We start from the raw sequence: 12262 nt of genomic DNA on the forward strand, positions 1-12262 counted from the left end.
TTTGTGCTCGTCTCTTCCTGTTTTTGTTTTTCTGTTTAAAGTGTTTTAAAGTTGCGAAGTACTGCAATCCTGCCCACATTACAACTAAGCACAAGGTCTGCACTAAAGACATTGAACTCATTGCTCTTAACCTACGGCCATACGACCTGCCACAGGAAATAAATCAGGTCTGATTATTTATTGTTTACATAGCGTCCTCCGCTGACATCCAAATAGCTGCCGACTAGATTCATGACCTTGTATCCCAGGCTGAGACAGAGTCACCTGAAGCATTGGAGTTAATCATGGGAGACTGTAACGTGTGCAATATATCTGAACATTTACCATCATATCAGCAATATGTGACATGTCCTACCCCAAATGAAGCCTGTCTGGACGTCTGTTAAGGTAACATCCCAGGTGCGTATTTTTCCAAAGCACTACCCAATCTTGGGGGTTGAGATTATAACATGGTTCAGCTCATGCCAGTCTACAAAGCGCGTCTGCAGGGAGAGAAGGCTGAAAAGGTGGAGATTAAAAGCTGGACTCCAGGGCCTCCCGGGTGGTGCAGTGGTTAAGGGCGCTGTACTGCAGCGCCAGCTGTGCCACCAGAGACTCTGGGTTCGCGCCCAGGCTCTGTCGTAACCGGCCGTGACCGGGAGGTCTGTGGGGCGACGCGCAATTATCCTAGCGTCGTCTGGTTTAGGGACGGTTTGGCCGGTAGGGATATCCTTGTCTCATCGTGCACCAGCGACTCCTGTGGCGGGCCGGGCACAGTGCGTGCTAACCAAGGTTGCCAGGTGCACCGTGTTTTTTTTTTTTTTAAAGCTGGACTCCTGAAACTACTGAAGGCCTCCAGGACTGTTTTGAGTCCACTGACTGAGCGGCCCTGACGGACAGCGCCGATGACCTGTAAGAGGCAGCGGATACCGCATTACCGTTCCAGAAGTTGTTCCAACTGTCCAGCTGGGGTGTTGATGATGCGTTACTGCACATGCTGAACAATATCGACCAACATTTAGAAAAGACAAATAGCCTAATCAAAATTGCATTCATTGACTTCAGTAGCGCGTTTAACACCATCCAACCCCACCTACTGGTGGATAAGCTGGTGAATTTGGGTGTCAACTCTCTACTGATTAAGTGGATTAATAGTTTCCTTTTGAACCGTACTCAACAATTGAAGTTTACCTCCGCCATCTCTACATTTTGAACGGTGAATACGGGAGCCCCTCAGGTTTGCGTGCTTTCACCGATACTGTACACACTCTACTGTTAGGTTCTAAATATCAGAGTAAGAAGTTGACGGACACTATGAAAGCTCCAACCAAGTTTATTCACCCCATTGATCGAACAGCTGAACAGATAAAAATGTGTTTCCACCAGCGATAGTATATATACCCCAATTTGGGTGGAGTCTCCTCTCTAAACGTGAAATCTTTATTGCTAGGCAGGAAGTTAAGTGATACGGGCAATAAACTGATCCTTCTCCCTTAATGTGACCTGACCTGACCTCGACCCCCTTCCTCGCGAAACCACATATCTCCATCCTTATCAGTGTCTGCCACATGTGATTGCCCTTCCTTTACTCATTACAGTCCAAGCTTAATTGCCTCCACCATAAACATTCCTCCTACAGATAACCATTAACTTCTGGTGTAGACTCTAGACTATAGCACTCAATATTTCAATAGGATACCTGATAATTAACAATATTCCAAGTTTAGCCAGAACCCATCAGTACACAAACGATTGTCAAGCCTCTGACGCAGCCCACATTTATTTGTTTAATATGCAGATGATACCGCTGTGGAGCGTTTCCTCCACCCAGACCAAGCCTCTATTCAAGGTTTTGTTAGAGGAACTGCAAGATTTGTCCAGTGGTGTGCAAATAACTTTCTTGAAATAAACGTTAAGAAAACAAAAGAGATGGAAATTGATTTCAGAAGGAACAAAACTCCACTACCACCTACGAAAATAAATGGGGAATCTAAATTATATTTTAATATTTAATATTAATATTAATATTAATATTTTTTTAATGCAAACTGAACCAGTTTAATGTTGACCGCCGTATCTTACAAATGTTCTATAAATCTGTCCAGAGTGTGCTGTACTCTGGTCTGATATGTGTGTTCGGAAACATGCGAGTGCAAGACCAAGTCAAGCTTCAGCACTTGATTAAGACGGCGGAAAGGATAATTGGTATAGATCAAGAATCAGCCACCAACATGTACACAAAACTCATCCTCCTAAAAGTTGAAAGCATTTTATAGGACGGTACTCATCCCCTTCACTCAAAACTCAGTCACAGCAGCATTCGGACAAGAGGAAAGAGACTTCTTCAAGAGAAAATTAAAACAGATAGATATGGGGACTATTTTATTCCAACAGCCATTAGGTTGTATAATAGATAGTCTGTTTGTCCCTCCAGTATATAGTATATTGCACTTTCACTTTAAATGTGAAGCTATTGCACTTTGAATGAATTATTTTGTGTAGTTTCTGTGTTTTCATGTTTTATGTCTTTTTAAACACATGACCAAATGAATTTGGCGGGATAATGATGGGATAATAAAGTTGATGTGAATCTGAATTGGAATTATATGTAAACAATCTAATTTATAAATGCTTCATAAGCTTAGCAACTGTCATACCCCATCCGAACCAAAATATGTTTTTTTTACTCCAATGTTTCTAAACAAGTAAATGTAAACATACACTGTATAGCCTACAAACATGGTTAAAACTATCATATTATATCATGGATGGTCAGTTCTTGCATCCATACCTGTGTCCATAGCTTTGAAAATGGTTACCTTTTCTCCGGCCCCATCCCTGAAACAGTGGCAGGGAGTACACTTTGTTATTGTTTCAACCGGGGATTGCCCCTTTAGTGGTAGAAATGCACTTACTGTATTTAGATCTGAGAGGGGTTTGATACCATTAGTCAATATGGTAGTATTTCCCTTTCCTTCTGATGGGCAGTAGCGGTGCGTGGGTATTAAAACCTATGTGTTGTGATAATTGCGTTCTTTGCTCTATAACCGGTTAGTTCATATGCCTTAACACCGTGATATTTAGGCCTAAGGCCCAGACAATAAGAAGACACAGTGGCAGAATAAATTCAACTACACCTTTGTTTCATCACAAAACCGGACTCCACAAAGCATAGTGCATGTAACAAACAGTGACCAACAGCAAGTTAATGTTCCAAAATGTTCAGAATACTAAACAACTATTGATTTATAACCACGGTGAGTTACCGCAAGTCGCAAATAAAACACGAGCTGCCTCCACTATAACAGCACCATTTCAACTTCAAGATATCAACATCATCAAATCACCTATGGTTAGTCTAATACAGTCTAAAAGAGACCAAAAACAATATAGTCCAATTAACGTAAGCTAAATATGATGTGGCTGTCCATGGTTCTGATTTGTGTGTGTGTGTGTGTGTGTGTGTGTGTGTGTGTGTGTGTTTGTGTGTGTGTGTGTGTGTGTGTGTGTGTGTGTGCGTGTGTGCGTGTGTGTGCGTGCATGTTTGTGCAAGTAGAAAAGAGTGGTGGTTAGAGCGTTGGACTAGTAACCGGAAGGTTGCAAGTTCAAACCGCCGAGCTGACAAGGTACAAATCTGTTGTTCTACCCCTGAACAGGCAGTTAACCCACTGTTCCTAGGCCGTCATTGAAAATAAGAATTTGTTCTTAACTGACTTGCCTAGTTAAATAAAGGTACATAAAAAAATATGTTGACGAAACGGTATATTACAGTACACGGTTTTCTTTTTTCTTTTCCTAGGCTACCTGGCTAAAATGCTTACTCGCTAGCCTAACTTCCTTTCATGGGCAACGTTAGCTAGTTAACATAAACCTTCTACATCTAGCTACATATTGAACTTCCATCCCCTCAGGCCAAGGGGACAATGTATGAATGAATGGTTGGATCAGAATTTCCGTTATAATCATTGGCCAGTACAGACAATTAAGTAAAACCACAAGTCCAAATCCCTAACTCCATCCATGGCTAATTTAGGAAAGGAACAATGTTTAGCTAGCTAGCTAGCTAACCACCAGAGGACAACAACACAACGAGATGCAACAATTCATTTTTTTTCTGTCAATGAGTATGCTCTCAATGTGATTTGACGCCAAATCCAAACTGGCTTCCCTTGAGACTTTTTTTGGTGCGTCAGGACCATTCACAGTTGAGCTCACTCAGTTTAGCTCAATGCTGATTGGATATTATTTTATACGGGTGGCAACAATGTCATACTGTTTTGGATCAAACAGTATCAGATAAATGGCCTACACATATACAGAGACAGAAGGGCGATGTTTCGCTCGCTCGGATGCTTTCTCCGGTGAAATACATTCAGCCTCTTGTGAATTGAAGGAGAATTATGAAGCACAGAGAGCTGAAAGATAAAAGATTTTAAAAAATATTAGTAAATTATTATTATATATACAGTACCAGTCAAGAGTTTGGACACACCTACTGATTCCATCCATGAATATACGCCACTGCTGATAGGCTAAGGGAAATTGTCTCCATATCGCTTACATTAATCCAATGCTTTCAGATCTACAAAAATGCCTAGGGGCTAGGGTGCTACGGGTTGTTTTTGGACAGGGCTTTTGTGTGTAGCAGAGACTGCAGTCTTCCTCTTTTGCTGATGTGCCTCTGTCTCCACTTGCAGGTCTGCAGCAGGATGGCAAGCTGAAGATCAGAGTGGAGCCAGGGCTATTCGAGTGGACCAAGTGGGTCTCTGGGAGCTCTCTTCCTGCCTGGATCCCTCCCACAGACCTGGCTGCATCCCACTTCACTGTTGACACAACATACAGGTGATACAGGAAAGACTGTTTCCTGGTTCACCTCCAACCTGTAATCTTACTGGCCATTTACACTAAACAAGCGTCACTCGTCTAGCCACGCTAGCCTCGCCCTCATGTGGGTGCTAACAAGCTTGAAAGCATGCTAGGTAGTGCTACGTATCAACAGCTATTGTCAGCCAATCCAGTAGGAGTTGGAAGCTATGGTGAGATTCGATTGGTCACTCGCATAGCGATATCACCGAGGATTTGAAGAAAATTCTGCCTGCCCTTTTCTGCTTCCACGTCCGTGCTCGCATCGCTCAACAGTCCCCCGCCCACTCCGCTTCTTTTGCTTTCCTTACATTTAAAATGAACAGTGGTGTAAAATACTTAAGTAAAAATACTTGAAAGTTATTTTTGGAGTATCTGTACTTTACTATTTATATTTTTGACATCTTTTACTTCTACTTCACACATTCTGAACGAAAGTGATGTACTTTTTACTCCATACATTTTCTCTGACACCCAAAAGTACTCATTACATTTTGAATGCTTAGCAGGACAGACAAATTGTCTAATTCACACACTTCTCAAGAGAACATTCCTGGTCATCCGTACTGCCTCTGATCTGATCTGGCGGACTCACTGAAGACATGCTTCGTTTGTAACTTAAGTTCTGAGTGTTGGAGTGTGCCGTGCCCCTGGTTATGCGTACATAAAAAAAAGAAAATTGTAAAAATGTTGCCGTCTGATTTAAGGAAATGTAAATGATTTATACCTTTTTCTTTTGATACTTAAGTACATATAAAACCAAATACTTTTCGACTTTTATTCAAGTTGGTATTTTACTGGGTGACTTTCACTTTACTTGAGTCATTTTCTATTAAGGTATCTTTACTTTCACTCAAATATGACAATAGGGTACTTTTCACCCCACTGAAAATTAATGGCTTCCAATGTTTCACAGCACGATGCCGCTTCTATGTGTAAACGCAGAGTTAGGCCCAACCCCTAGTCCCTATAGCCTTGGACCTAGGCACAGCTATAAAGAAACCAGATATATACAAATAATATGGTCAACATTCCATTAAGACTATCATAGAAGATTATGGAGCTACTACGATATTGCCTATGCTTATTTAATTCCTTCTGACCTATGTAAATGAAGTGGTAAAGGTAGGGGCTAAGGGTTGTTACTGGACAGGGCCAGAGCCTTTTCAGCCATACCTCTGTCTCACATGTTCTCACTGTTTCTTCCCACAGACCTCTCATACCGATAACCAAACTTAGCGTGTCGGAGTCCTATGACACGTACATGAGCCGGAGCTACCAAGTGACCAAAGACATTCTGTCTGACTGCAAAAACATGGGTAATTATGGTGCAGGGTTCAGTCACTGCTGTGGCTTTGGATGGGATGTGAATAAAAATAACAGTCCTGGGTTCAATTAGTACTTACAGTGGGGCAAAAAAGTATTTAGTCAGCCACCAATTGTGCAAGTTCTCCCACTTAAAAAGATGAGAGAGGCCTGTAATGTTCATCATAGGTACACTTCAACTATGACAGACAAAATGAGAATAAAAAATCCAGAAATTCACATTGTAGGATTTTTAATGAATTTATTTTCAAATTATGGTGGAAAATAAGTATTTGGTCATCTACAAACAAGCAAGATTTCTGGCTCTCACAGACCTGTAACTTCTTCTTTATTAAGAGGCTCCTCTGTCCTCCACTCGTTACCTGTATTAATGGCACCTGTTTGAACTTGTTATCAGTATAAAAGACACCTGTCCACAACCTCAAACAGTCACACTCCAAACTCCACTATGGCCAAGACCAAAGAGCTGTCAAAGGACACCAGAAACAAAATTGTAGACCTGCACCAGGCTGGGAAGACTGAATCTGCAATAGGTAAGCAGCTTGGTTTGAAGAAATCAACTGTGGGAGCAATTATTAGGAAATGTAAGACATACAAGACCACTGATAATCTCCCTCGATCTGTGGCTCCACGGAAGATCTCACCCCGTGGGGTCAAAATGATCACATGAACGGTGAGCAAAAATCCCAGAACCACACTAGGACCTAGTGAATGACCTGCAGAGAGCTGGGACCAAAGTAACAAAGCCTACCATCAGTAACACATCATGCCGCCAGGGACTCAAATCCTGCAGTGCCAGACGTGTCCCCCTGCTTAAGCCAGTGCATGTCCAGGCCCGTCTGAAGTTGAAGTTTGCTAGAGAGCATTTGGATGATCCAGAAGAAGATTGGGAGAATGTCATAAGATCAGATGAAACCAAAATATAACTTTTTGGTAAAAACTCAACTCATCGTGTTTGGAGGACAAAGAATGCTGAGTTGCATCCAAAGAACACCATACATACTGTGAAGCATGGGGGTGAAAACATCATGCTTTGGGGCTGTTTTTCTGCAAAGGTACCAGGACGACTGATCCGTGTAAAGGAAAGAATGAATAGGGCCATGTATCGTGAGATTTTGAGTGAAAACCTCCTTCCATCAGCAAGGGCATTGAAGATGAAACGTGGCTGGGTCTTTCAGCATGACAATGATCCCAAACACACTGCCCGGGCAATGAAGGAGTGGCTTCGTAAGAAGCATTTCAAGGTCCTGGAGTGGCCTAGCCAGTCTCCAGATCTCAACCCCATAGAATATCTTTGGAGGGAGTTGAAAGTCTGTGTTGCCCAGCAACAGCCCCAAAACATAACTGCTCTAGAGGAGATCTGCATGGAGGAATGGGCCAAAATACCAGCAACAGTGTGTGAAAACCTTGTGAAGACTTACAGAAAACGTTTGACCTCTGTCATTGCCAACAAAGGGTATAAACAAAGTATTGAGATAAACTTTTGTTATTGACCAAATACTTATTTTCCACCATAATTTGCAAATAAATTCATAAAAAATCCTACAATGTGATTTTCTGGATTTTTTTTACTCATTTTGTCTGCCTATGATTAAAATTACAGGCATCTCTCATCTTTTTAAGTGGGAGAACTTGCACAATTGGTGGCTGACTAAATACTTTTTTGCCTCACTGTATCTTTCAAATCCTTTAGCTGTGCTCGATTGAGCTTGCCTGGCGCAATGGAATCAATGGATTCCACAATGGATCCCAAAAGTGCAAACACTTCTCATCTCCCACTCCACTCTAGACAGGCTCAATCAAACGCTCACGGTATTTGAAAGAAAACAAATACTTTTCTAACCCAGATGTGATACAGAAACATCATGTGTGGGATGAACATTGGGATTCATTTGGTCCGTGTTGTTCTTCCGTTCCCTCATTTCCTCATCTCCCACTCTGTAGGAAACAACATACTGATTGTTGCCCACGCTTCCTCTCTGGAGGCCTGCACCCGACAGCTCCAGGGCCGCAGCCCTCAGACCTCCAAGGACTTCATCCAAGTAGTCAGGAAGGTCAGCTGGAGTTTATTTTACTCGCTCAATGTGATGTTTTCTTTTGATCTCATTGTGTCTTCCCCCTCACTCTTTTTTTTCCTCTTACTTTCACTCTATGCCGGTCTCTCTGCACCTGTGTTTCTGCCTGTGTTTCTGTCTGTCTCTCTCTCTGTCTGTCTTTCTCTTTCTCCCCCTGCTTTTCCACCCATACTGCCTTTGTTGCGGCTGACGAGAGCCTCTTTCCCTCCTGTAGATCCCCTACCTGGGTTTCTGTTCCTGCGAGGAGCAGAGCGACACAGGGGTCTGGCAGCTGGTGGACCCGCCCATCCTGCCCCTCACACATGGACCCAACCACAGCTTCAACTGGAAGGAGACCCTCCTTCAGGAATGACATCCGCTTCCCTGGAGAGCAGACTTGCTCAGCCCCATCCCGAGGCTTAAGTTTCTGCTCAAATAACAGGGAGAGACCCCACCAGAGTCAATGGGTGGTTGGACCTGGATGTACTGCACTGTACATATTGTCATTTGACAGTATTGTTGATATTTCTAATTTGACAGTATTGTTGACATTTCTAATTTGACAGTATTGTTGTTAGTGAGAGCAGAGAGAGAAGAGAGTGAAGTTGGAGAGGGCAGGGCTACCGTAAGTCTCAGGGCCTGGTTGATTGTGGAGGCTATCACTCAGCTGGCTACAGCAAGCACATGGGCCATTACATATGACACCGAGTCAACAGCGTGCCAGAAGGGAGTCATAAGGTTGAGAACATTGACCTAAAAAAAATGAGCAGAATTGTTTGTGTTTGGAAAAGCAATTGCATTCCTTGTCCCGCTTGCAGATTAACTGTTGACGAGGGCAAATGTTATCCTCAAAAGCCCTTGACTGTAGCCGCAAGTCATCTCACAGATGTCTCCCTATGTGGAATCTGTTTTTCTGCGTGTATAAAGTTGATCTCGTTGGGGGGGGAAAAACCTGCTAAACTTAATCCATGCTCTCTTGAATACTGTACGTACAACCACTTATCCACATTGCAGTGTGGTCAGTACGATGTCTTTTATGGTCACGTTGTATACTGGTTGTAGAAAAACTTTGTGTTAACGTAGTAACCAGAAAAATACATCTTTGCCTGGTTGTAATGTGTTATGTGACAAGATAACAACCAACATATGACATATTTACTAGGACATCTTGAGCTCGTCATAAAAAAATACATCTTTATGTGGTTGTAACCGAGACTAGTTGGAAATCTGCTTTTATGACTTCTTCACAACCAGAAAACTGGTTTACAACTAGTTTGCCACCAGAAAATGACGTCTTTAAGACAACATGTGTCAAATGTTTTCCACTGGGTGGCTTGTCACCCAGTTTGTTTGAAACAGTCTCGATGGCACAAAGTGCCCTATTGACAATCACAGGTGAGGCCGGTCGAATAACCGGTAGTTAGGAACTTGTATGTGTTTGTTTTACATAATGTAAGGTCTTATGGCAGAATAGTTGTTGACCACTGCACTAGAAAACATCTTTCAGTCTTCCAGTTGTGAAATATCATATAAAAAAGACCTGTCCCATGGTAGGGAAATACATGTTTTTCTCAGGTGTAGATTTCATTGTGACCTTTTACAGTATGTGCATTTCATTGGGCCATGAAATTGGTGGAGTGCCTCTTAAGATTGAACCTGATTTCTCTTGATGTCTCGGTGATGTCAGAGAGATGTTCTCTGCTCATTGAGTCAGCTTTTGTTTAGCCTCATCTAAATCTATCTGCTCTAATCTTTCTGCAAATATTGATTATTAAGGAGGCTCTTAAACAATGCTCTGATGCTGTTCTTCCATTGATACATGCAAGTATGATACTTACAAGTACAATTACAAATTTGTGATAAAGGTGTCAGTGAGGAACAAAGCAAGCCTACATGCACTGTTGAGGAAACCCAGGAAATCTAAAAACTGAGGAGGAAGCCATCTCTGTCAATTTGTGTTAATTTATTTTCTCCAATATTATATTTCCAAATGTATATTAACGTTAATTTAAGAAATACACTTTTCACCAAAATGCTATAGTTTAGAGGACTACTGGGCTAAGATGTGCAAAAGATTGAAATGAAAACAAACTGATTGAAGGAGGAGATGATACAGTATTCCCTGTATATTCAGATTTGAGCATCTCTGAGGTGGGTTCTTAATTTTGTTTCAAATTTTGTTTCAAATAACACCCCCCCCCCTATATGATACTGACAGTATCACCTTTTCAGATATGTCGAAGTTACAGATCAAATAAAAAAATCTGGTTATTTTTTTGGGGGGGTGGACAATTCCTTCAACAGTTTGTTCAATACGTAGTATTATGGTTTAGCCACTAGGTGTAGGTGTAAGACCTTTGGAGTTGACTACATACAGTATCTATTTTAGCAGAGGCGTCATGCCCATAGGGGGCACGTGCCCCCTCAGATTTTTTTTTTTTTTGTTTCAGATGTTAAATTAATTACTAAACTTAATTTTTAAGTGCACGTTTTATCAGAATTATTTATAAAAATGATCTGTCAGCTGTATTTTGTGGAGGGGGCACACTTACTGGACCAGGCAAAGAGTACCCCCTCCCACATATAATTTAACAGGTAAAGAGGTATGCTTAGATAACCTATGCAGGAAAATATACATATTTTTACATAGAATTAGGCATAATGATTATGGATCTAGATTGCAGGAAAAATATGTTTCAGGTGTTTGCAAAATTCTCCATTATTACGTACTTTGTGCCCCATTTAAAATAATAGGTGCATGACATCCCTGCCTGAAGTGATTTAAAAACAAATAAATCCTTAGAAGGGATGCTGGAAGTAGACATAAATAACAAACTGAAAGGAATAGAATACTGTGATATTGTGTAAAATAAATAAAAAAATCTAATCTTTCGAGCTTTTGGTGGGATGGATTTTTGGCCTGCCAGGTGACATCAAGAGGAGGTACATTAGACCAATAAGGAAGAGAGTTCCAAACCTCTCTGACAATAACAGTTAGTTTTCACTTTTCCCCTCCCCACTCAGATCACTCCCAGACAGTCCTAGCTAAATTCTTGTTTGAGAAAGTGCTCTTTGCCAAGCAGTTTCTTTTTGACCGTTTTAATTGAAAACAATCACATTAAGGTACTTAATTGTTACCCAGAAATTATACGATACTAGGATAAAAAAAAAAGCTGTGTTAGACCTTTAAAGGGATACTTCAGGATTTTGGCCATTTTTATGTCTCTGTCCAGTATAAGGGAAGTTAGAGGTAGTTTTGTGAGACAATGCTAACTAGCGAAGCGCAATGACTGGAAGTCTATGTACCCATAGACTTCCAGTCATTGCTCTAACGCTAGTTAGCAACTTCCTTCAAACTGCACACAGGGACATAATAATGGTATCCACAAATTAATCTGACTCTGAGGAAGTAGATAAAGGGCCTCATTGCTAAAATCCTGACATATCTCTTTAAGTCAGGTTAAGCAACCCAAGCCGGGTTAAACCAGAATGAGTTCTACTGTCAGTCTGATTTAGCAGGCAAACGTGACCATATCACACCCGATGATGATGCATTTATGTCGTCAGCACCACTGATAATGTACCTAGCAACACACGTAATCATGCATACAAGTAGTTATACAGGCCCACAGTGGAGCTGTCATAATACCCATAAAACCTAGCGGTCAAACAGGGAAATGGTTCTAATAATTTTTCCACCATTCATTTTTCCCATATGGAATTTTAGAAACACTTAAAATGTTTCGTGTAGACTTACCCTGGCGTGTTTTGATAACCATGTAAATCTCTCTCGGACAAGGTGACTTTTATCAATATATTCGGCTGTATTTAATATCAGAATCGAAAATGCTAAATTAGCATCAAAGAAGATATCATGCAAGACTACAAATCCCTGCAAGCTCCTGCACGTCATCTCTAGCTGACACCTTTGCCTTCAGGTCTTGTGTCAATATAGAACTTGCACAAGACAGTTCCCAGAGTTGTCAATTTAAGGAAATGTTGCCAATTTATTAATTACTAAATGTAGCTAACATTAGATT

General features: G+C 41.3%; 1 protein-coding gene across 1 annotated transcript in view; it reads left to right on the plus strand.

Annotated features, from left to right (window-relative positions):
* The window catches only part of ubash3bb (ubiquitin associated and SH3 domain containing Bb), a 40020-nt gene extending 28907 nt beyond the window's left edge, over positions 1-11113 (plus strand). Inside the window, exons 11-14 of the mRNA XM_021582276.3 lie at positions 4677-4821; positions 6055-6161; positions 8113-8222; positions 8458-11113. Coding sequence (XP_021437951.3) covers positions 4677-4821; positions 6055-6161; positions 8113-8222; positions 8458-8595 — 500 coding nt within the window. The 3' untranslated portion in view covers positions 8596-11113. The remainder of the gene's footprint in view (positions 1-4676; positions 4822-6054; positions 6162-8112; positions 8223-8457) is intronic.
* Positions 11114-12262: the final 1149 nt, after the last annotated feature.

This window comes from Oncorhynchus mykiss, chromosome 24 (genome assembly GCF_057628025.1).
Source record: "Oncorhynchus mykiss isolate SJ-2025 chromosome 24, ASM5762802v1, whole genome shotgun sequence".
In the NCBI taxonomy this organism is placed as follows: domain Eukaryota; kingdom Metazoa; phylum Chordata; class Actinopteri; order Salmoniformes; family Salmonidae; genus Oncorhynchus; species Oncorhynchus mykiss.